This window comes from Thamnophis elegans, chromosome 5 (genome assembly GCF_009769535.1).
Source record: "Thamnophis elegans isolate rThaEle1 chromosome 5, rThaEle1.pri, whole genome shotgun sequence".
NCBI classification, from domain to species: Eukaryota; Metazoa; Chordata; class Lepidosauria; order Squamata; family Colubridae; genus Thamnophis; species Thamnophis elegans.
The window spans coordinates 65,941,477-65,967,097 of NC_045545.1; the positions used below are offsets into that span (position 1 = coordinate 65,941,477).

Here is a 25,621-nt window from a genome sequence, read left to right on the forward strand (position 1 = left end):
TGGATGAGTGCTAACAAACTGGTGCTCAACCCGGATAAGACCGAGTGGCTGTTGTGTTTCCCCCCCAATAATTTGGCTAATACACCAACGCTTAGGCTGGGGGGTCAAATTTTATACCCCTCAGATAGGGTCCGCAACTTAGGAGTCCTCCTGGATCCACAGCTGACTTTTGACCACCAGCTGTCAGCTGTGACCAGGGGGGCATTTGCCCAGGTTCGCCTGGTCCGCCAGTTGCGGCCCTACCTAGATCGGGGGGCTCTCACAACAGTCACTCGAGCCCTTGTGATCTCTAGACTGGAATACTGCAATGGGCTCTACATGGGGTTGCCCCTGAAGTGCATCCGGCGACTACAGCTAGTCCAAAATGCAGCCGCGCGAGTGATAGTGGGCGCACCTCGGTTCGCCCACGTTACACCTGTCCTCCGCGAGCTGCACTGGCTACCTGTTGGTCTCCGGGTGCGCTTCAGGGTACTGATGACCATCTTTAAAGCACTCCATGGTAGTGGATCTGGGTACTTGAGAGACCGCCTTCTGCCGATTACCTCCCTAAATCGACCAATCAGATCGCACAGACTGGGCCTCCTCCGAATTCCATCTGCCAGTCAATGTCGACTGGCGACCACACGGAGGAGGGCCTTTTCTGTTGCTGCCCCGACCCTATGGAACGAGCTCCCCATGGAGATCCGCACCCTCACCACGATCCAGACCTTCCGCGCAGCCCTCAAGATCTGGCTCTCCCAACAGGCCTGGGGATAGGCTTCCAATTACCCGCCCGAGTGTTTGATTGCTGAATGAAAGTTGTGTTTTATTATTTTTCTTTTGTTCACAAAGTGTTTTGTTTTGACCTTGCACTTCCCCTCCCCTGTGGTTGTAAGCCGCCCTGAGTCCCCTCAGGGAAAAGGGCGGCATATAAATCCCAATAAAACCAAACCAAACCAAACCAAAAATGTTCCGGATCTCTACAGCACTGGAAGACATGGAAGCCTATACCAAGCTGACAGGTGAATGTGTGGATTCTCCAGAAATTCTTATCCCACTAAGCATGAGAAGTATTTTTCTCAGGTTTCAGTTTTGTAGCAAGGTGCTATTATACTGTAACAGCGTTTCCACCGAAACGGCAAATCCTTTCAAAAACAAGGTATTTTCTGTTTGTTGGGAGGTTACTGGTTGCCATTTTAGACTTGGAAAAAGATGTCTTATATTTTTTCATGGGTATAAAAATATTTAGTTAGCTTTAATAATTAAGGCATTAAAGAAGAACTGACGATTGTAGCAAAGACCAAAGAACAGGTGAATAAACGACAGGTTGGTTTACTTGATCAAGGTTAAAATTAGACTTTGTTACGAAGTTCTGGCAACCCTTTACAAATTCTTTGCTGACACCAGGATTGAAAAGTTGCTGTTTTATGGGTTTGCTTATAGATATGGGATGGGATATGGGATGAAGAGCTATTTATTTGTTGCCATATAAGATGTGAAGGGTTACTAAATTTGTCTGTACTTGTAATGAAGGTTGGAAGTCACTTCTTTATTTCGCTTCATTTTCTTTATTTTTCCTCCCATATTTTGTTCTTTCTATTCTCTTTTCTTTCTTTTAGTTTGCATTATTGTTTATTATTGAAATTGGTAACAAAATATATATGAGGATAATTATTTATATAACGCTTTCTGGCAGATGAAATCTTTTTGAAGATTCTACATTCTGATGAACCAGAGCTGAGTGATGCACGTGAAATTCTGTGTAAAATACAGCAGCGCGATCTCTTTAAATGCTTGGGAGAAACGCAGCCACCAGAGGGCAAGAAAATTAAAAAGGTTGAGACAATTTGCATTGGTTAAATCATTTAATTGTATGAAGTCATTTAGCTATAATAATTGAACAATCATTCATTTTCTATATCTTTTATATTTTCTAAATATAACTCTCTCATAAAATTCATAAAGTTTGGCAATATTTTGAGACTTGGATCATTAAAAATAGGGAACGACGACTGAGGGCATCTAAAAATGTTGCAGGAAGTAGCATTATTGCTACTTCTGATGTTATGTGCAAAATGGTATATGTTTATGTATACATGTATTTTATTTAAAACATTTTTATAATTGCCCATCTTATACCAAACTCTGCGTAGCTCTCAATCAAGAATATAAACCACATAAAAACTCATTAAACAATAAACATTATAAGCAAAAAAAACTGGCATCCAGTCAAGCTTCTAGCAGTCACCTCATCCTATCCCAGCACTTGGAGGAAAAGCCAGGTCTTCAGTGGTTTTTTGAAAGCTAGGAGAGTGCCACAAAAAATACATGCTTCCTCGCTCCCATAAGGTAGCAATGTTTTGGAGAAGGGATGAGAACTGTGCCCAACCTATCAGACCTGGTAAGACAGGTGGACGTCCTTAGAAAAAAGGCAATCTTGCAGATAACCTTGGTCTGTGCCATGTAGAGTTTTAAAGGTGATAACCTTTAAACCGAATTCTTAATAGCTTGAGTGCTCCATTTCTATACTAATAAAACTCTCGTCTCATTGAATTGGATGAAATGGTGCATCATAGGACAACAATTTCTGAGCCAAGTTACTTCAAATGGAGTAACTTACAGAATGCTTCCAAAATCTGGAGCCCATGACTCCCAAGGGATAAAATTTTGGAAAGTCATGGCTGCTATCATATGTGATCTTTATTTTCAAGCTTCTCTGACAGTTTCTGAGCCAGTCTCACAGTCCTTTGCTTTCCCCTCCATGCAGCAGCAGTTTCTTATCTGCCTACCTGAAAGGGAAGAGAAGGAAATGGGGGGGGGGGGGAGAGAGATTTCCAATGTTCCTTGACAGATTCCCAGATGGGGAAGGCAGTAGGAAATTAGAAGCAGTGCTTCTATTTTGACTGTTGCCCCCCCAAACATTATTCCTTCTTTAGGGTACGGAAATATTTCTGAAACAATAAGCCAACAGGGCAAGGATTATCTAATCAGAACTAATGTTTCAGTGTTTGGGTTATAGAAAATCATAGAAATGAGCCCTTTCATCCCAGTTGCACAGGAAAAGATGAGGTGGCAGCCTTTTGTAATTACTGGGTAGTGAACTGGGTAGCAGGAAGAAAATGTTTTTGAACATTGAAAAATCCCGTTGCAATTAGTTGAAACAGACTGAATTAAGTAGGACTTTGTCCCTTTGCAACAGAATGTTCAATGAGTTAATTAAAATGTCTAAGGCAGACAGCCATCACAGGGAATAAAAAAGACAATTGCTCATCTATATTCGTTCTATTAGTGCCTTTAATTTTCTTTTTTGGATAAATTCACTTGGAGCTGTTTTCTTTAATTGTTTGCACAAAAGATAAAAAATTGCTGTCTGGAGCCAAATGTTATATTTACAGCTCTTGTAGTATAGCTTATTATTCATTCTTAAGTTTTGCAAAATATTCAAAAGTGATAATTGAATACTTTGTGAATTGGCCCAAATGAAACATCTCATCAAACAATAAAGCAGCTCATTTAGGAAGATTGCATGACTGCAGTTTCCATTTGCATGTATACATACAAAACATACAGAAACTTCTATTGGAACTAGCAGTAGAATTAAATTGCTGTGCAGGCACACATGCTTTCAAAAGGCTTATACCTCACAAGATACTAAAAAAAACCCTCCCCAAAACCTTTATTTCAAAAATGAATTTTCCAATAAATTAATTTCATATTTAATAATTATGTTTTGTGTTTCTTAATTATACATTAGTGTAGATTTTCCAATTCTTCATTCCATAGTTCTATATATAACTAATATTCTTATTTTTCTTTTTGTAAAATTGAATTGTTGCTTTTCATTCATAAGAGTGCTGCATCTTAATACTGCAGGTACCTTAGAGGCTGCTAGGTCATATGAGCCATAGCTTAACTTAAGCTTAGCTTAACCCATACTTCAATTACATACTGTATATTTTCAAGAAAATGTTATCGTACATTTTTATCATGAAATAACAAATACTAAAATACACCAACCTATATTTTCCTTCTCTTTGTAATGGAGATTAACTTCACTTCCAACTTCAGTCCACCTGAAGAGTTTAGAATTCTCTTGCCAATATAGATGACTTTTGATCTAATTCCCAAAAATTTCTAATTTTGAAAATTATATAAATATACATATTCATATACATAGATGATACCAGTATATAGATATACCGTAATAGCAATTATATATTTGTTGCAGTAAATGATACATATAACTCAAATATTTTTCTAGGTATTAATCAAGTTTCTGAAATTACTGTTGTCTGCTGACTCAATGAAAAGTTAAAAATGTTATGCCTTCCAGGAAGATCATGATGGATTGCGAGCTGGAATTGTTAATTCCAAACCTGATACAATCTCTGTAGATGTGGAACTGAAGGCTGAAGATTTTATTATTGATGTAAGTAAGATGCTTTTTTGGTTTTGCTTTACCAGAATATCTGTAGCTCAGAGTTGAAATGAGGGGTTCTTAGTGCTATCTGAGTTTGCTCTTTTTGTTGCAGATGCTTCATTACCCAAACTAGGTAACAGCGTCAGTGCTACCACTGATCATTAGCAGTAATGATGTTATTTAGTTTGGGTAATAAAACATCTGCAAGAAAACAACCAAGCTCAGGTTTTGTTTTTTTTATAGAATATCTTTGCTTTCTTAACATGTATGTATATAAATTATTAAGTGTGCTTTATTTTGATTTTGTCCTATACAGAAAGGTTATTAATATGGATTATGGAATGAAAGAAAAGGACCCTATCAATAATGTTCACTTTTACTGCAAGACTGACATCACTCAGGCAGTTAATATTACAAGAGAACAAGTAAGTAAAAATGGGAGTGTTTGGTTTTGCCAGTTTAATGTGTTGGTTTTAAAATAGCCACTATATTGCAGGTGGTTCTCCATTTATGAGCATATTTGAGCCCAGGATTATGTTCAGAAGTCATGAGGTTATCATGTGACCATATCTGAGTTTACAGTGGGTTTTTTAGCCGTTGTAACATGAACCCTGTGGTTGTAGTGCAAATCCTGCAATTATTAAGTGAATCCTTTGTCCTCAGCCATTTTTTGCCTGAAATCAGAAGTAAATCAGCTGGTTGCTGAAAAAAAATGTAAATCATAGTTATGTGACTGTAACCATAAATGTGGACCAGTTGCTGAGTACCCACCAGTTGCTGAGTACCCAAAATAGGATATGTGACTGGGGAGGAGAACAGCCATGGCAGCTTCAAATCTGGGTCAAAAGTACTTTTTGGAGGTTTCTTTGTAACTTTGGACAATTGGTAAGCAACTGGTCATAAGTCACGAATTACCTGTAATGATATTTTGTTTTAAAGGGGGGAATCCTCTACACCAGCTCTATCATGATTGTATTGGATGTTCCTTTTATAATGGCTTTCAGTGCTTTGTTTCACTGCTTGGGAAAGATCACGAATGTTATTGAAGTTAAGCATTTTAATTATTTCTGTCTTTAAGGTTTCACAGCTGCTCCCAGAAAAATTTGCAGAGCAGATCATCAGAGTTTATTGTAAAAAAAAGGATAAAAAGATAATTGAGGCTGCTACAAAATACTTTAATCAGTGGTGTTTGGATAAGAAGTTCACTAAACCACGGGTAAGACGTTCATACATAGGGTACACTCATAATGCGCCACCCTCCTGTAAATTTTGGAAGGTGTCATTCTTTACTGTGTACTTCTTAATGGGCTACTGCAATAAGCATTGGTAAGACACAAATGTTGCTCATATGCTATATTATATTAATGAACGTACTAGAAATTAAAATGTTATTTACATAAAATTGGTATTTTCATTAACAGCAATAAAAAAGATTGTGAATTTTAAAAAATCATGATTTATCCCATGCACAGGGATACGTCAGGCCTGATAATATTTTAACCCTTAAATGTACACATATTTATTTCAATTGTCAGGAGAGGTGATAAAATATCTTAACAGCTGATCTGAAATGCAAAACTTCATTTCTTTCTTTTTTATTATTTGATAGGATGGTGATGTGGTTGCTCCAAAACTTAGTCCAAAAAAAGGGTCTAATAAGGATGATGAAAATCAGGATTCAAACAGGAACAGAAGTGGTTCAAATTGTAGAGCAAAACTTTTTTAAGTGAGTTAGTACATTCCTTCAATTCTGTGTGTGTGTGCATATATTCTAGCCAAATTTTATTCAAAAGATATTCTGTAAAATTATAGAGTAAGCCTGCATGGTGCCTTTGAAAAACTGCAGTAGAAAATACCTGTAGACTTTTTCACAAAATTGTATATTACTGCGATTTTGAGAAACCTAAATAATTTATCAACACTATTTTAGTGTTAATGTAAGTGTAATTTAATTTAAGTTGTTTATATAGCAAAATATACAAAAATGCCTCCAGGTTTAAAAAACAAGAAACTTACAAATAGATTTCAGTTTTACAATATAAATCTTTTTTCTAAAATTATCTGAATACTTCACTGAATTCAACATTAGCTTTCTAAGTATAAATTCTCCAAATTTGCACAAGGAGGGGTAACCAATTTTCATTAGGGTTTATCTTCTCCTGAACTGTTTGATATGTTGCTTCCTCAAGGGGCGGGGAGAGAGATAATAGTAAGTAGACCTAAGTGATTGTTATTTATTTTGTGTCTAGATCAAACCTTAAACTTCCAGATGGATGCTACCTTTTTGACCAGAAACAAATCATTTTGGTGCATTCTACTGATAGTAATTCACAGGCTAACAAATGGAACGGACTCTGCCTCTCCCCACTTTCATGTTGCATGTTGTTATCCACCAGCAACACCCACCTGAGCATGTTGATCTTACTTTTAGGCACTCCTACTCTCAATGTCTTCCAAGTAACATAGGGAGATCAAATCCCTCAGCCGTGTCTTCTTTCGAGATTATTTCTTGTTCCATGAATTCTGTCCTCCTCCCATCTTCTAATAGAGTTTTGCTCCTGCCATAAAACCTCTTCCTAGATCTAAGTCGACGAGTTTGGGGTACGTATCCATTCAGAGGATGTCGGAGATCATTTGTTTGGTTCTCTCAGCAACTGTTGCTACTTCTGTCCTAATCCTAGGTGGAGCAATACCAGCCAGAGGATACATTTTCTCAATTGGTGTGGGTTTAGGGCATCCTGTCACTGTGTGTACTGCTTCATTGACAGTAATGTCAACTAGCTTTGCATATGTGGATGTACTCCATTCTGGAGCAGCAAATCCTGCTGCAGAAATATTCTTTCCACTAGTGCAAACCATCAACCGTGAAATGAATCAGTGAACAAACCCCATAGTTTCATATATATTCTGAGTAAATATATAAAATAAACTTAAGAAGGGGGGGGAGATCTTGTGCTACTTGCTTGAAATTCATATATTTTCTATATGAAGGAATTATTCCATAATTCCTTAACTCTTTTAGATCATGACAGCTGGTGAATGTATGTTGATTTAGAGCTAAATATTCATTAGCACAATAAATATTACAATATTTTAAAATTATATTTTTGTCATTATTATAATAAAAGAAACAATTATAAAACAATATAAGTCTCATGCTTTCAATGAAACACAAGAAAATTATGTTGAACCATAAAGAGACAAAAAGGAACTGTAAGAGAAACATTTTTCCAGCTTCTCTGAAGCCAACTTGAACACATTTTTTATTTCTTGTAGTCAGATATTATGGATTATTTGTTTAGAACAGTATGTTGTTTCTTTACCAAGTTCTACAATATGTACTTTATACAATAACATAGTGTTTCTGTTAATTGCAAGATCTAATATTTAATTCTAAAGTATAATTTTTGTTTTAGGCCATTCAACGAATCTGAGTAAGTTTCAGAAGAATTCTACTTTTTTAATTTTAAAACATGATGGATTGGCTACAGATTTGCCCTTCCTTGAACCATTGTTTCTGTGGTATAGAAGATAGACACATATTCCCACTGGAGAAAACCAAAGTGATTTTCATGCATTCCTTTGGCAGCACCTGCATTACCTTTCACACCACTGATATGAAGGCGCTTGTAAGGAATTGATGGACATCCTCTCCCTTGTTACCTTCAGAATAGAATTTAGTTAATAAAATACTCAGTCCAACCTAACTTTAAATTTTATAACCTGAATTTGAATATCAACCGGTGAATATTTCATTCAGCAATAACATCCTGCTGCTTTATGCCTTAATATGTTGAAACTTACCTTTCTTAAATTTTCTTAAAATATTCATGCTTAAACAAAGCTAGAACTTTGTAATTAAAATATAATGTGTGTAGAAAATTATACTTACCCCTCAGAGGATTTAGAATATGGATATATTGGGGGTTTGTGGTTTTTTGTACATTTAATTTTTTTTGTGTTAGGAGAGCCTCAAGTTATTTTTCAAAGATTTACTGTAGACTGTAGTTGTTGGAATCAAACTGCTACAAGCTCAGGATTTATATGACGAGAAAGAAATTGTGAAGTTCCTAAAGACCTGCTTACCATAGGGTAAGCATAGTATAGTATTTGGTCCAGTTGAAATAATTTTCAAACGTTGCTTCTATTTGTAAATCAAGCTATTCTTTCAGCTTCAGGTCTAAATGGTTAGTGAATTGTTCATGGTAATCCTGGGCATTATCTTGCTGCTTTTGTGATAAGAAACCATTCTTTTTACACAGGGGTAGAATTATCAGATATCCAGCAAAAAGAAGGTGCGTCTTCCATTTTGTCTTCATGACCTCCATCCAGCAGACAGCCAAATGTTGCCTCTCCCCTTTGCATATCTGAGCTTTCCCCCAGAAGAAGAATATAGATGTGAGCTTCCCTTAATAAGTGCTAACAGGAAGTTTACAAAGTTAGAGCTATGACCTTAATTAATTGATTAGAATCTTCCCACTTGCACTGTTGTCTGAAACTGATAAAACCTTTATCAGTTACATGCTAAAGGCTTTTCCTCCTAACCTGCTTCTGGCACAGAACCATAAACATGTTAGACAAACAACTGGCACTATTTACTAAGCACTATATACACTGCTCAAAAAAATAAAGGGAACACAAAAATAAGACATCCTAGATCTGAATGAATGAAATATTCTTATTAAATACTTTGTTCGTTACATAGTTGAATCTGCTGACAACAAAATCACACAAAAGTATCAATGGAAATCAAATTTAGCAACCCATGGAAGTCTGGATTTGGAGTTACACTCAAAATTAAAGTGGACACAAACACTACAGGCTGATCCAACTTTGATGTAATGTCCTTAAAACAAGTCAAAATGAGGCTCAGTAGTGTGTGTGGCCTCCACGTGCCTGTATTACCTCCCTACAACACCTGGGCATGCTCCTGATGAGGTGGCGGATGGTCTCCTCCCACATCTGGATTAAAGCATCCCCCAACTCCTGGACAGTCTGTGGTGCAACATGCCGTTGGTGGATGGAGCGAGAAATGTCCCAGATGTGCTCAATTGGATTCAGGTCTGGGGAATGGATGGGCCAGTCCATAGCATCAATGCCTTCGTCTTGCAGGAACTGCTGACACACTCCAGCCACATGAGGTCTAGCATTGTCTTGCATTAGGAGGAAACCAGGGTCAACCCCACACCATTACTGACCCACTGCCAAACCGGTCATGCTGGAGGATGTTGCAGGCAGCAGAACGTTGTTCACAGCGTCTCCAGACCCTGTCACGTCTGTCACATGTGCTCAGTGTGAACCTGCTTTCATCTGTGAAGAGCACAGGACACCAGTGGCAAATTTGCCAATCTTTGTGTTCTCTGGCAAATGCCAAACGTCCTGCACAGTGTTGGGCTGTAAGCACAAGCCCCACCTGTGGACATCGGGCCCTCATACCACCCTCGTGGAGTCTCTTTCTGACCGTTTGAGCAGCCACATGCACATTTGTGGCCTGCTAGAGGTCATTTTGCAGGGCTCTGTCAGTGCTCCTCCTGTCCCTCCTTGCACAGAGGTGGAAGTAGTGGTCCTGATGCTGGGTTGTTGCCCTTCTATGGCCTCCTCCATGCCTCCTGATGTACTGGCCTGTCTCCTGGTAGTTCCTCCATGCTCTGGACACTACGCTGACAGACACAGCAAACCTTGCCACAGCTCGCATTGATGTGCCATCCTGGATGAGCTGCACTATCTGAGCCACTTGTGTGGGTTGTAAACTCCATCTCATGCTACCAATAGAGTGAAAGCACCACCGGCATTCAAAGGTGACCAAACCATCAGCCAGAAAGCATAGGAACTGAGAAGTGTTCTGTGGTCACCACCTGCAGATCCATTCCTTTATTGGGGATGTCTTACTAACTGCCTATGCTTTCCACCTGTTGTCTATTCCATGTGCACAACAGCATGTGAAATTGATTGTCAATCAGTGTTGCTACTTAAGTGGACAGTTTGATTTCACAGAAGTGTGATTGACTTGGCATTACATTGTGTTGTTTAAGTGTTCCCTTTATTTTTTTGAGCAGTATACATTCATCTCAGTGTATATTCCCCATTGTGTGCCTGTTTACTTACTTGTAATTCCTTCCCCTCCAATGAATGTAAATGCAAATGTTAAACAGTGTGTCCTCCTTTTGCCCCCATTTGTCCTCCTTTATCTATTCAGCTATCTATTCAGGTTATCCTATACATGGGTGCAAAATCATGATGCACAACATTTTTTCCCTTCCCCAGCTTCCTCCCCAGCTGCAAAGACTATAGAGTACATACAGTATGCCTTTAAAATGAATGTTCCTTTTTTCCAGTCATATCATACTGATAATGTACAAAATCTTTTCCAGTAACCCAAGTATGTCTCTTTATGTCTGATTTTTTTTGCCTTTTAGTAAAGACATTAGCATGTATCTGTTAGATTTCATGTTATTTTTTTCAGCTCACTTGAATCTTTCAATGATGATCTGAATTATGTTTCTGTCTACCAGAGTACAATACGAGCTATTTCACCCAATTTTAATCTGAAAAGACCATTCTTGACTTGGTTTGCCATTAGGATGACTTGAGTATCTAAATTGTTTATCGGGTCCTTCCCATATTCCATGTTATTTTATATCAAGCTAAATATATTTGTAGCTTTTTGATACAGTTCAAATTAGAAGGGCAGGAGACTATTAATAGGAACACTGCACAATTTAACCCGCTTTAAAATAATTTTTATGAATTTCACTAGATAATTTCGTAACAATAGAACTTAGAGAAAGAAGACAAATCAAGAGAAATATTGAATTGACTGGGAGAAAATATTGTTTTCTGAAATTATCTCTTTTTTTCCTTCTTTGGGCCACTGCAACTCTCAGAGGGTGCTCAGCCAGGTCAAAGAACAGTGCTTGTTAAAAGAGGAGTTTCACAAAAGTTAGAAAACTCATCCATTTGCAAACCATGACTAGTTGACTTCTTTCAAAATCTTTTCTTAAAATTAATTCATTGTAAAAAGCTCTGCCAGTATTCCTATGCTGGACAGTCACAACAACCAACTTCTTATTCATTTATAAATGTGATAGAATTTTGAAATTTTTTAAAAATGATGCCAGAAATACAATAGTGAAAATGGTCCATATTACATTACAGAAGATGTGGCAGATTTCTGGAGACAAAATGTTGCAAATGCATTGCTAATAAAGTGAACTTTCTCTAATAGGAAAAGGCTAAAAAGTTTGATGTAAAACCTGAGTGATGCATGGCTTGTATTAAAGAAGAACTATCATTTACAAAGCTATACTTGCAGACCAAAAAACAACAACAACCCCCTAACTAGGTCCTGTGATGCAAAACCAATACTTCCCTGCAAGAAGCCAACAGCAACACACTGCTGTATGTATGAAGCCATGCCCACGTGGACATGAAGACCTGTCCACGTTACATCATCAGAGTTCAACTCAAAAGATGACTTGCTATAGAAAAAAAAGAAATGATTGTAGTATTCCATGCATGAGCTACCAAGCTCAGAGAGCACCAACTCTGAGCTATAAATATTCTCCTCTTATGGAGCCATTGTTTGTAGGCACTAGCACATTTAGAGAAATATGTCTCTGGAGAAAGTACTTGGGCATGTGAACAAAATAAAACAATAGAAATGTGTTGTGATATAAATACTCGACTATTCCTAAGTATCACAAGACGTAAGAATTCCTATGAAAGTCTCTACAGAGATTTCACATTTTAAAGCATAAAGCCGAAGTATAGAATCTGGGTTGGAAGGGATCTTAGCTCAACCTGTTATTCAGGACCAGAATCTTCTGGCTTCCTAGGGAAATGGCTTTCCAACCTTTTGCTTGAAATGCTTCAGTGATTAAACACCCTAAACTCCAGGAGGCAGCTTGTTCCACTGCTTAATAACTCATTGTCGTGAAATTCCTCCTTCTTTACTTAATATTTACAAGCAAGTAAAAATGTCTTTGGTGAATCCCAAGAGCAATATGTTTGCTTCTATTATGAAAATAGTTTGACCCATACAATACATGGTCAGGTATCTGATAAAGCAAAAAACAAAATAGGTTTATGTTACTTTCCTAGCAAGCAATGGTGGCAAATACGTTTATTGCTTACCAATTCCTAATAAGATTGTTACCCAAACATCACTTCCTATCTGAACTACATATGTCGACAACTAACCTGGATACACCCAAAGGACAAACTACTTTTAGGTGCAGCTAATGAGAAGAGGGTGGTAATTGAGGGGTATAAATATTAGGAAATTGGTAAGACTCCAGCATTACTTGCTTTCTTCCCAATATATAAAGACAGAATCCACAAGAGGATTATCTTCATTTGAGGAGGATTTGACAAACTGATGCAGAACTACTGGCCAAATCCTCTTAAGTGCTTGGAAAGTGCATGAAGAGATGTCTTGATTTTTCTTCCAGTTAAGACAGTGTCCAAACTTCCAAGTCTCGGATGACAAATTCTTCTTTGGGTGATAATACCTCATTATTGAAGGTTTCACAGGGGTGGCTTCCTCCATGGTTCAGATCTCCATCTAGCCAGAGTCCAAATTTACCACTGCATACAAGGCAAGAGATGGCATATAGAATAACTTCCATAGCACAAAACCTATTCAATGGTACAATGAGACTGACTCATTTGCTGGAGTCCATTTAGAATATAAGCTTTGCATTTGTTTTCTAAGTTGGGATGCTGGATAGTGCTATAGGGTGATAGAATCTATACTAAATATATAGCATTTTGTTTTTTACTCCAAAATCTCGCTTTCCTCTGGCAGAATTGTGACATACCTATCACTTTAACACTATTACTAAGAAAATCAAATGCAGAATTCTTTCATTCCAAGAATTCTTGGAAACCCTGGACATTTTGGAGATAGTCTCAATTGCATCTCTTAGCATTCTTCCAACATTTGCTGGTGCATGAAAATGAAAAAGACCAGTGTGGAAGAGAAAATGCCCTAGCAGGTAACTTTGACAAGTAATAATATTCACAACTTGGTAGTTATTCCAATGTCCAATAAAATTACATGCAGAAAAACTCAACAGCTGGCATTATATCATTAGAATAACAAGAATATGAAGAGAGGAAATAGGAGATAGAATGACATAGTCAACATGATATAGCAGAAGAAAGAACTAAGGAGAGCATGATAGTGATGACTTGCATTGAGTAAAAAAAAAACAATAGACCCAATCCACATTTTAGGGCAATTTTACTGTTCTAGATCAAATGGTTTTTTCTTGAAACACCTGGTAGCATTGACAATGTCATTTATGAGCTACAAACATCAAAAATAGGATGATAAAAGAACTTCCTGGGAGGAGCCTGCTGGTGGTGGCAGCAAAAAATCAGCTGCCTCCGAATTCCTGGCTACGTACCTGTTTAGAGGATCTTCCATCTGACGTCTTATCAGGTTTTCTTATCCTTCAGGCAAGAAGGAAAGAAGAAACTGTTTTGCTGGCAAATGCTCTTCGATTTTTGCAGCTTTTGTGCTTGCAAGGAAAGGGGGGCTAGCCCAAGGCAGAACGGCTGTCCGTGCTGGGAACTTCAAACTGCCTTGTGCAGGACAAAGTAGGTCTCCCCCACTCTGCTCAAAGTTTTGTTTGATTTAATCTTACCACGAGCTGAATCCGTTTACTGCGTGGACAATAATTGTTTATCAACATTTTAGCTTCTTTTCTTTTTCTCCTCCGAAAAATTATTTACTTAGAGGCTTTTAAAATGGCTCCGAGCAGGCTGGTTTCTCCGGTAATAACGAACACTTTTTGCTAATCCTCACAAGAATTCAAAACAAAAGAGATTGCTTATCATATGTTTTGGTTTCACAATAGAAGAATTTTACTCCTTCATTAACCTTGCTTATCTGGAAGTTAAATGGTGATGAATCTGCTGAACGGTCTTGTTACAATGTTTACTCACTGAAAGTTTTGCCAAGCCTTAAACTTCAAAATAAAAGCCTCTTTACTTAAAGCTGCATATTCAGGCAATAGAGTTTTATTAACTGCAGGCAGATAAATTTTGAAATGGCCTCAAAACCAAATATTAACTTGAAGTCGTCACCCTCTACTTCCAGGGGCACATCCTCAGTGCCTGGCACAAAGCTGCAGCCTCCGCTTCCTACGCCCCCTGCTGGGGATGTGTTAACGAAAGAATTTTTCCTGAGTAATCTAAGCGAGGCTCTTAATGCACAGACAATTAAAATGGAAGATAAATTTAGAGATAATAGAGAGGAGAGAAAAGAGGAAATAAAAGAAATGAAAGAAGAAATTAAAAGTGAAATAAAAGGACTTAAACAGGAGCTGTATGAGAAATTTGAGGCTAAGGTTGATAAAATTAGAGACGACATGCTGAGTCTTGTAACTGTATTAACAGAACATATTTCTGGAGTGGAAGATACTCTAGAGGTTCTTAATGATGCCAATGCTAACTTGACATTGAAAACAGAGGTGGTGGAACAAAAAGTGGAAAATGCTGAAAAAGAAATTATTATGATACAGTACCGACAAATGGAGTTCGCATTAAGAGTAAGGGGGCTGCGTGAGGACAAACAGGAGAACCTGAAACAGATCCTATCGGAAGCTTTTGACCGCCTGATGGGAAGACCAGGGACCAACCAAGACTGGCAAATTGACAAAGCTTACCGCGTTAACTCCTGGCTGGCAAAGCAGAAGCAGCTTCCTCGAGACATCGTTATATATTTTACTACAAGAGAGCTTAGAAATATGGTACTGCAAGCGTCTTATAACACTAAGCTTCAAATTGGCGGTCAAGACCTGGCTGTTTTGAAAGAGATACCACCTCAAATGTTAAGAGCCAGGAGAGACTACGCTTTTTTGGTCGAAGAACTCAGAAATCGTCAGATACAGTATAGATGGGATGCACCATTTGGCATCATATTTACATTTGATAAGCAAAGGTACCGCCTCAACTCTGTATGGAAAGCCCAAGATTTTTATTATAATATATTGAAGGCCGGACACCCTGCACCATCTGGACCTAGAGAAAGACCACAAGAAGGACAGGATAGACAGCAAACTACACAACCACCAGACAAGATGGAGCATCTCTCTTCTCTAGAAGTGCAAGGTACTATGGAACCAAGACCTAGCCGCATGACTACTAGACGTATGGAGAAACAAGCTAAAAAGCAACAGCATCAACAATCATCGGCCATCGATCAAGGAACTACAATAACAAATCTGGAAGCAGTGGGAGGAGCTAGACCTAAGGTTAAACAGGCCGTGCAGGAAGCTCTAAAAATGCTTCAACCAACCAAAGATGACAACTAAGATTTTAACATGGAATGTCAACGGACTGAACTCTCCACAGAAGAGGAAGAAAATATTTCATTATCTCAAACAGTTTAAGAACGATGTAATTTGTTTGCAAGAAACTCATATCAAGTCAACTGATCAAAAATATTTGATCAACTCAAAACTTGGTCAACATTTTGCAGCTTCTGCTATGGAAAAGAAGAATGGTATAGTTGTATACTTAAGAAAAGATATGAAAGCTGAATTAATAGAAGCAGATCCCTTCAGAAGATATATTGCTTTAGACTTAATCTTAGAAGGGAAAAAGACATTACTTTTGGGAATTTATGCTCCCAATCAACAGCAAGATAGATTCTATAGAAATCTTCATGCTAAATTAGTACAGTGGGACTATAGTTCCTGTATACTATTGGGTGACTGGAATGGAGTGATAGACACTAAGAGAGATAAGAAGATTTCCCGCCTAAATACCAAGATGCGAGCAAAGTTACCCAAATCTTTCTTTGACATTATGGATGATTTTGAATTGAGAGATATTTGGCGAGAAAGAAATGCAGAGGAATATGACTTCACTTTCTTCTCGGACAGGCATCAATCCCTCTCAAGGATTGATTTTATTCTAACCACTAATGATTTGCTTTCTAGGGTCAAGAAAACAAAGATTGCAGCTAGGGTCCTTTCGGACCATAACCCAGTTTGGATGGAGTTGGGAAGGGTAGTGCAGGCAAGAAGGTCTTGGAGATTGAATGAAAACTTATTTAGATATGAAAAGTATATTAATGATTGTAAAAAATTACTATCTGAATATTTTGTTTTGAATATGAATAAGGGTACATCTATGGAATTTGTATGGGACGCAAGCAAAGCGTATATGAGAGGAGTTTTGATGAATATAAATAAAACACATAGAAATAAGCAAGGGTTAAAACGAACAGAACTGGAAGAGGAAATTAAGAGAAAAGAGCTGGAGTTAACAATGAACCCAGATGATACAAAGGTTAAGGAAGCTATTAACATATTAAAATCTCAATTTGACATGTTGATCTCTGACCAGGTAGCTACTAATTTATTATATGCAAAACACAATACTTTTTGTAATGCAAACAAACCTGGCAGATGGTTAGCTTATCAGATTAGGAAAAAAAGGAAAACTCGAAATATATCTAAACTGATTTACAGAGGGAAGGAGGTGTTTCAACAGGAAGAGATTCAAAAGGCTTTCTGGGAATTTTTTACAGAACTGTATAAAGGGGATAAAATTAATGGTTTAGACATAGACAAATATTTAGACAAAGAGAAAATACCTTCAGTTAGAGAAGAACACAGGCAAAAATTGAATCAACCAATAACCTCGGGGGAAATCCTGCAGGTAATTAAGCAATTAAAGTCAGGGAAAGCACCAGGTACAGATGGCTTGACAGCGGTTTACTATAAAAACTTACAGTTAGAAATGGTAGAACCTCTTAGAGAATTATTTAATATGATTCAAACGGAAGGTAAAGTCCCTCCATCTTGGAAGACAGCGTTTATATCTTTGATACCCAAAGAAGATCAAGATACTACTCAACCCAAAAATTATAGACCTATTTCATTACTGAATGTAGATTATAAAATTTTTACTAAAATATTAGCAAATAGGTTAATGTTGGTCATTCAACAATTGATACATACGGACCAAACAGGTTTTATACAAGGGAGACAGATGAAAAGTAATGTTAGATTAATTATTAATGCATTAGAATATTTGGGAAAGAACAACCAGATCCCTGCTGCGTTTATATTTTTGGATGCTGAGAAGGCCTTTGATCGAGTTAACTGGCAATTTCTGCTGAAGATACTGCAAAAAATGCAGATAGGAGATAATTTTTTACAGTCAATTAAAGCAATATACCAACAGCAAACAGCACAAATCATAGTCAATGGAAGTTTAACAGACTCTTTTCAAATTGGAAAAGGTACAAGACAGGGCTGTCCTTTGTCCCCATTATTGTTTATTATAACTTTGGAAGTATTGTTGAATAAAATACGGGGCTTGGATGGTTTAAAAGGGATCAAGATTAGGCAGCAAGAATATAGAGTCCGCGCTTTTGCGGATGATTTGGTCATAATATTGGAACAACCGCAGGAATCCAGTATGGTTTTAATGAATACGATTAATCAATATGGTCAAGTGTCGGGCTTTAAAATAAACTTAGGAAAAACCAAAATATTAGCTATAAATATGAATATTAAACAAAAGGAAGAATTAGGAGTGATGCTAGAATGTGAGGTAGTTAAAAAAGTCAAATATCTTGGAGTTAACATTTTAACTTCAAATGGGAAATTATATAAGCATAATTATGAACCACTTTGGCATAGCATACAGACAGAGATGAAAAAATGGGAGAAATTGCACTTATCTTTGCTGGGTAGGATAGCGGCAGTGAAAATGAACATTTTACCAAAATTTTTATTTCTTTTCCAAATGTTACCTATACTTAAAAAAGATGCGAACCTTTTAGAATGGCAGAAGGGTATCAACAAATTTGTGTGGGCAGGAAAGAAGCCGAGGGTAAAGATGAAAATAATGCAAGATGTACGTGAGAGAGGAGGATTGAAACTACCTAATTTAAAACTATATTATGATGCAGTGGCATTATCTGTAATTAGTGATTGGACTCATTTAACCAATGATAGAATATTGAATATTGAGGGATACGATCTGGTATTTGGTTGGCATGCTTACCTGTTATTCAACAAAAAATTGGATAAGAATTTTAAAAGTCATATTTTAAGAAATGCTTTATTGCGGGTTTGGAAGAAATACCAATATAAATTAAATGACAAGATACCCATGTGGGCAATTCCTAGACACGCAAATGAAAATATGAATACAGCACAAAAACAGGACAGAATTACTTACAGACAGCTTCTTACCTCGGAAAGGGGGGTATTACAATTAAAATCTTTAGAGGTATTAAAAGAGGAGAAGGTAGTTCAAACATGGTTCCAGTATGGGCAATTACAGGCTAGGTGGAAAATAGATCAAAAAATTGGTTTTATCCAAGTTGAGGATAATCTGTTTAAACAAATAAGAGATCAAAGCTTAATGCATATAAAGAGGATATATAATGTATTAATACAAATGGATTCGGAAACAGAATTAGTTAAAGATTGTACGATAAAATGGGCTCAAAATATTGAGGAACCAATAATGTTGGATACATGGGAAAGAATCTGGGTAAGAAATGTGAAATTTACACAAGCTCAAAATCTGAGAGAAAATTTTTACAAGATGTTCTATAGATGGCATTTAGATCCTAAAAAGTTGGCTTCTATGTATCCGAATGTACAGCCTAAATGTTGGAGGTGTGGTTCTCTCGATGCTACATATTATCATATATGGTGGACCTGCCAAAAGGTTAAGGCATTTTGGATAAAAATATGGTGGGTCATGCAAAATGTTTTTAAAAGAAGGATAAAGTTTATTCCTCAGTTATTTTTACTAGGTATATGTACTGACTTTACAGTGGTAGAGACCAATTTGATTCTGCACCTGATAACTGCAGCAAGACTGTTGGTGGCGCAATATTGGAAGAAGGAAGACTTGCCTACAATCCAAGAATGGACATTGAAAGTAACAAACTTAGCCGAAATGGCTAAAATATCGGCATATCTCAAAGATCATTCAAATGAGATATATAAACGAGACTGGAAAAAATGGATTGACTATATACAAAATAAATACGGGACTAAGAAATTCCAGTTAGCCTATGCTTAAGATCAGAAATGATTTAAACTGTTAAAAGTCAGTTCAGTAAGAAGAAGCTAAGGTCAATCTAGAATGTCATTAATTTCTTTATTTCTTTTTTCTCAATAGATTTTAGACTGTGTTAGTTAAAAATCCATACCGTGTACGGGTTCTGGGAAGTCGGGGGGGGGGGAAGGAGGAGGGGGGGTGGGGGGGGTGGAGGGAGGGAGGGGTACACACAACAAAAAAAATTGTACTTCAATGTCTTAATGATTGACAAATGATGACATATTTGTGTTTTTTTTTAAAGAAAAATAAAAAAGTTCTGTTTAACAAAAAAAAAAAGGATGATAAAAGAACATGTACTGTTGCTAGTAATAGTAGATTTGGTGAGGAAAAAATAGGGGAAACTCTCTTCCAATTCATGATCTTCCTTAGCCATGCAAAATAGGTAATGAGATTCTCCACAAAGATTGCATTGCAGCAGGCATGCTGAACTGACAAATTAATTTTCTTATTACTTACAGTAGCTATCTTTCAAAGCTACATACCTGCCTCCACCAATGGCTAAAGAATCTGCATCTCCTTTCATGAAGAAGGTATTTTTGCCTGACCATTTAAATACCTGGCAAGGGAATCAAAAGCACAGCATTAAGCAGTTTAGGAATAAAACCATATAAGCTTCCTATACCAAAAAAAATTCCCACTCATATTATTTCTAGTGATAGCTTGAATCTTTTCATAGTGTGATTTAATAGATCATATCTAATTGTATATCTAGCTATTATCCTCTTGTTCATGATCACATACGTGTGGATATGCATAGAAATAAAGCATCAGAGAAAGGTAGCATGCTGGCTGGACAATTCCTGAAGGCATCCTGATTTATGGTGCTGATGCAATTCACTGCTCTGTGTATGAATGCATATTAACCCTCCCAACAGAAAATTGTCTGACCTTCATCTGAAGATATCTAAAGAGGAAGAACCCATTGTCAAAGTCCTTTTGCTATTAGCAAACTTTTTGCTGACATTTCATTGAATATTTTCCACTGACCTTTTGGGCACATCTTTTCATGTTGTGGAAGAGTACTACTGTACTCTCCTCTAATATGTTTTTCTCAAGGTTAAATATCCCAGTTCTTCAAGCTACTCTTCTTCTCATCTTGTTGCTCCTTAAATCTCTTTCAGGTTGTCTGAATCTTTCTTAAAGTGTGGTGCCAGAAACAAACAATACCAACTTAGGGTCTGAATCATACAGAATGAAGTGGAGCTCTTAGTTTTTCTTGAACTTGGGAACAATATTTATATTGATGCAGCCTAAAATTACATTAGTCTTCCCAATGATATCAAAATACCAACTCATGTTTAATCTGCACTGTTATTCCAACTATTTATCCAATATGTTTTTCACAAATAATAAAGATAGGATATAAATTAAATAAATAAATTACCAGACTGGTTATATTCTATCCCAAACATTTCCATATGCTTTCTGTTTTGTCATTTATGTTTTCTTTTTCTTTCATCTTCATCACAAGAAGAAATTCACAAGTTTCTGTTAAATTTCAGTTTCCCTAGCCCATTCTCTAATCAAAAACCCTTTCAGGGTTGGCATTAAAACAATTTTGGCCAAGTTATATTCTGGAACATAACAATACCACAAAATCTTTTAAATTGCACCCTTTATAGCCATAGCAATTTAGTGACTGGCAAAATTTGTGTAATTATTGTCTCCTGAAGCTGTAAATACAAAAGCAACTCACTCAACATAGAGATTAACATGGTGTTTCAATCACCTTGAGTTGTGGAGTGAAAGAGAACAGAAATGTTTCTCCATTGCCATAAAAACAACTGCTCACATGAATAGTTGTAGAAGAAAAAGCTCCAAATATCTGAAAAAGTTACAGAGGAGAGAATATGTTTCAGCTTTCAGGAGTTTAATGCTGTCTATTTTTCTGCACATTACTCATCATGATGTCATGGTCTGCTTAGCCTATTATATTGAATGAACCAACATTGACTATTTATTAAACATGCTAAAATGCAGATTACTTCAGTCTATGAATTACTGAATTATATTTCAAAGCCATTTTTCTCTTTTAAATCCAGAATCCTTTCTATTATTACAATGTTGTGTACAAAACTCCCTAGAATTTCAAATAGTTGTTGTCAAATAATAATAATACAGCAACAGTTTGTTTAGCATTAATATGAATAGATTTTTTTTTATAAACGTGAATTCTTATATTTCTAAAGTGGAACTTGGCTTCTGAATCATCTGTTAAAATAGTAGCTCAGGGGGCAGCTTATGCCTTGGGTGCTGAAGCGAGGTACTTTTTTGTATCCATCAAGATGACTTGCATTACCTCCAATCTACATATAATGAGCTGTTTTTTATTTTCTGCTTTATTATTTTTACAAATAACTGTGAAGTGTGTTGGGCTGAGAGAGGATGACTGGTCCAAGGTCACCTAGGTGGCTTTCATGCCGAGGCTGGATTTGAACTCATGGTCTCCTGATTTCTAGCCTGGTGCCTTAACCACTAGACCAAGGGTGTCAAACTCAAGGGCCGCGGGCCAAAGCTAGCCCATGGGGTGCTTAGATCTGGCTCATGGGGCTGCCCGGAAACAGCATGAGACCAGCCCACGGTGGCTCTGCCAGTGAAAATGGAGCTTGGGAGGGCCGTGTGGGCCCTCATGAGCTCCTTTTTGGGCTGTGCTGGCCTCCTGCAGCACTCTGCCAGCTCTCCCTCCCAAACTCCATTTTTGCTGGCATCACAGCTGAAAATGGAGCTTAGAAGGGGTGCTCCCCACACACATAAGTTATATCGAGCTGGTCATACCCACCCCAGCCATGCCCACCTGACCCCTGAGATCAAACACAACTCTGATGCGGTCCTCAATTAAATTGAGTTTGACACCCCTGCACTAGACCAATTGGTTGTGTAGTTATTATATCATAGTAAAGTGGATCTTTCCATTTCTGTTACATATTCCCATTTCCCATTTCAAACCCCTTCTAATGGATCAGGAGGATCTACTGAATATTGTTGACTGCTTCTTAATATTGTGAATGGAGAAGAATAATTGCTTGATTATTTAAAGTTGAGTTAGACCTCGTTAATTAGCATTCTTCTTTTCCATATCATCAATCTTACATATGTAAAGTTGTGATTTAGACCTATCTGGGTTACCTGCTCATCAGTATCCCTGATAACCAATAACACAGGGGAGGCCAAGTTGCTCATGCTTCTATACATGGTCTTCAGACTAAATCCGTCCCTTGCTGTGCAGTAGACAAGGTTCCAAGGATAGGCAGTCACTCGCAGAGGGAGATGTGGAGTTAGCTGAGAGGGACCATATAAACAAGATCAATTTTTCACATCTTGCCCTGTAACAACTCTTATTTTCCTTTGATTATCTTTTCCTTCTCAGTTTGTTCATCTTTGGAAATGTTGCACTAGAATCAGCACGTTCTTTGCAGGCTGCAAATTATGAAATACATAACTAAAAATGAGATTCCCTCATCCAGCTTCTGGATGGTACCTAAGCAAAGTAAATATTCAATCTTTGCCAGAAACTACATCAGTCCTACCAGGGAAATTTGGTATCAGAGAACAAAATGGCTGGATTTACCTACCAGGCTAAATCATTGTTTAACCAAAGTTGATTGAATACATCTCAATTTACACCCTAAACCATTAGCACCTAAGTCAAAAAACAATGGCTTACAAAGTACAATGGTTGGAGTCACACAATGTAGCTTCGACAAGCTACATTGTGGCTTCGCATAATGTTTGAACCCAGTTAAAGTGTTGATAAAACTTGCATCACCTAATACATTGTCTGGAGGAAATGGGCTTTTTCTATGCAATTTCCAGAGACAACAGCAAAGAGGCTAAGCTATAATATCTAGCTATTCCCATGAAAAGTGTAAAATTCCAAGATATACAGAGAAAATTTATTTACCTGTTGGATTTCTTCTGTGTGCAAGATGTTACTTTGAGCATTCAGTATAGGCTCATTCAATTCTTCTGCAACTTGGGATGGAACATCTGCATTTGTCCTGACTGAGTCTAGCCCATCAGCTTCCTCTTCAGGTTCTAGAGACAAAGTTTCATCGCCCAGATTGGGCTGGCAAAAAAACATCATTAAATAAGGTGAGAATTCTCTTTTCCTACCTGGCCTATAGAACATCTCCCATTAAATAGTTGGATAAATCAGCCTATATTCCAAAAGACAATGACATTTACATGAAGTTAGTGAAATGAGTAATTTGTCCATAACAAGCCATTTTAAAAAGTGTTGTAATCTCAATTCAACAAGATATCCTTTTTCCATTAAGCCTTGAATAATCTCATAAGAACGAAGGAGGTATTATGATTCATGTAACATTGCATTAGTGCATCTTTCCTATGGATCTCTTTCTGTAGCCAGAATGTTTTCAAAGCAAGCCTAAAATTTGCATTGGGAATTCTTCAGGATTGAAAAGATTTGCAGTGATAGCTGCTGCATATTCATTTCTCCTCATCTATTTAGTATTGCAATGAGATTTCTGCACAGAATGACTAAGACTTTTTTCCAACCTTAGAAACATGCCATTCATCTGAAAGACATTACAAATATTATTAAGACTTGTGTGTTAACTTCCATTGGCAGGATGGAGGAGGACTTTAATACTTGACGTTGGAAGACAATTAACAATTCTTCTATGGACTGTTAATATCTAATTCTATTAGCTGTCCTTCTGAAATTCTTATCTCCTTTTTTCTGCTGAAAATAATTCCATAGGTGAATTGGTCTCTATACTACACTGGATTAATATATATGTATGTCAAAGGTATCATGAAGTCATGAATTGGTATTAGACATTATTTGTTCTTTGTGTAATAAAAATTCCAGTTACTCTTTTCCCTTGTTTGATGAGTATGGTAACAATCTGTATTTCCTGACTGTATCATTTAAGAATTCTATGATGTAGCAAGACTGAGTTACTACTTGATATAAAATATACTTTATTTTTCTCTTATGGCAAATAAAGTAAACTTGCATAAGCTCTATTTTGTGATCCCATATACTCTTTCCCCCAGTTTTCTGGTTCTCTCTAGCAACCAACACACACACACACACACACACACACACACACACACACACACTGAAACATGAACATTCACATCCCTCGGCTTTGAATATGTAACAAGCATATGCATTCCTCACTGAGCTGTTTTGATCATTCCCTCAGTTGCTTATTATTTCTCTTTCTTCATATCATTTTTACTATCAATGAGATAATCTCAACTTCAGTAGAGGACATGATACTCTGCAATTAAAACAGTGGGAAGAGGGGGAATCAACATTCAGAACTTCCGACCATGGAACTGGTTCGGGGGTGTGGCAGGCCTGGATCGCTGCCAGTTCCAGTGACCCAGGCTGCCAAACCACTAGTAGTTCAACTGAACCGGTTTGAACCAGTAGGACCCCACCACTGGAATAGCTAATGCAACTTAACCTGTAGCAGCGTCTTATACCCAAAGTCACAACTGACTTTATAACACAGAATTCATTTGTCCAATAGTTAGTTCTTCATGTTCATCTGTTGACTACCAAGGCCTAGGTTCTAGCCTCAGTTGATTCTGCAATGCTATTTAGCCAAAAAATTCCGAAACAAAACCACTGCTTCACCTGGAAGAAGCTTCCCCCATTTTTTCCGTTAGGTAGGGATTATATTATTTGGGAGCAGCCATCTTTATGCTGAGTGGCAATATAGTTGTTGTGAGAAAGAATCAAGTGATGGGAGAATGGCTAGTGCCATTGGGTCAGGTGAAAGTTTCATTCTGCTCTTCCCTTTTCTATCTCTGCCCTAAAGCATGCACAAAAGTACGTACCAGAAGAATGTACTGGTAGCGTGGAGTTTTCATTCCTTCTGTGATTGTCCAAACCAGAGCCCTGGACAGGAGAGTTTCTTACCGGCAGAGCGTGTATGGAGAGCAGGTGTTTGCCGATAACCTGTGGAGAACACTTCCCTGTAAACACTGTGTACTTTATCCTTCCCTTAAGAAGTTAAGCTTCCTGTTTCACAAGCGCTGTCATCTAAGATAATACAAAACAAATCTCTTAAAAATCTTTTCAGTTCTTTTATTTCAAATCTGTAGCTTTACAAGTGTGTGGAAGTGGATCGATTGGCC

General features: G+C 37.3%; 2 protein-coding genes across 2 annotated transcripts in view; one reads left to right on the top strand and one right to left on the bottom strand.

The window, feature by feature from the left end:
- LOC116509696 (deoxynucleoside triphosphate triphosphohydrolase SAMHD1-like) overlaps positions 1 to 7,498 on the top strand; it is a 51,656-nt gene extending 44,158 nt beyond the window's left edge. Inside the window, exons 12-18 of the mRNA XM_032218957.1 lie at positions 949 to 1,001; positions 1,676 to 1,815; positions 4,313 to 4,408; positions 4,720 to 4,824; positions 5,478 to 5,615; positions 6,009 to 6,125; positions 6,649 to 7,498. Coding sequence (XP_032074848.1) covers positions 949 to 1,001; positions 1,676 to 1,815; positions 4,313 to 4,408; positions 4,720 to 4,824; positions 5,478 to 5,615; positions 6,009 to 6,125 — 649 coding nt within the window. The 3' untranslated portion in view covers positions 6,649 to 7,498. The remainder of the gene's footprint in view (positions 1 to 948; positions 1,002 to 1,675; positions 1,816 to 4,312; positions 4,409 to 4,719; positions 4,825 to 5,477; positions 5,616 to 6,008; positions 6,126 to 6,648) is intronic.
- A 5,351-nt stretch (positions 7,499 to 12,849) lies between these two features.
- On the bottom strand, positions 12,850 to 25,360 carry LOC116509727 (TLD domain-containing protein 2-like). The gene is made up of 6 exons (XM_032219010.1): positions 25,322 to 25,360; positions 23,406 to 23,570; positions 22,631 to 22,783; positions 21,234 to 21,329; positions 19,987 to 20,060; positions 12,850 to 12,985 (listed from the first exon to the last, which is right to left on the bottom strand). The coding sequence occupies exons 1-6, from the start codon at positions 25,352 to 25,354 to the stop codon at positions 12,850 to 12,852; spliced, it is 657 nt and encodes a 218-aa protein (XP_032074901.1). The 5' UTR covers positions 25,355 to 25,360.
- Between the last annotated feature and the right edge of the window lie 261 nt (positions 25,361 to 25,621).

Bases quoted from the DNA above. Each gene is read 5' to 3' on its own strand.
- LOC116509727 (XM_032219010.1), bottom strand. From the start codon at position 25,354: ATGAAAACTCCACGCTACCAGTACATTCTTCTG. The intron at 22,784-23,405 runs GTAAATAAATTT...GGTCCCTCTCAG, and splicing joins ACACAGAAGAAATCCAACAG to CTAACTCCACATCTCCCTCT. The intron at 12,986-19,986 runs GTATGTAGCTTT...CCTTGTATGCAG, and splicing joins TTAGCCATTGGTGGAGGCAG to TGGTAAATTTGGACTCTGGC.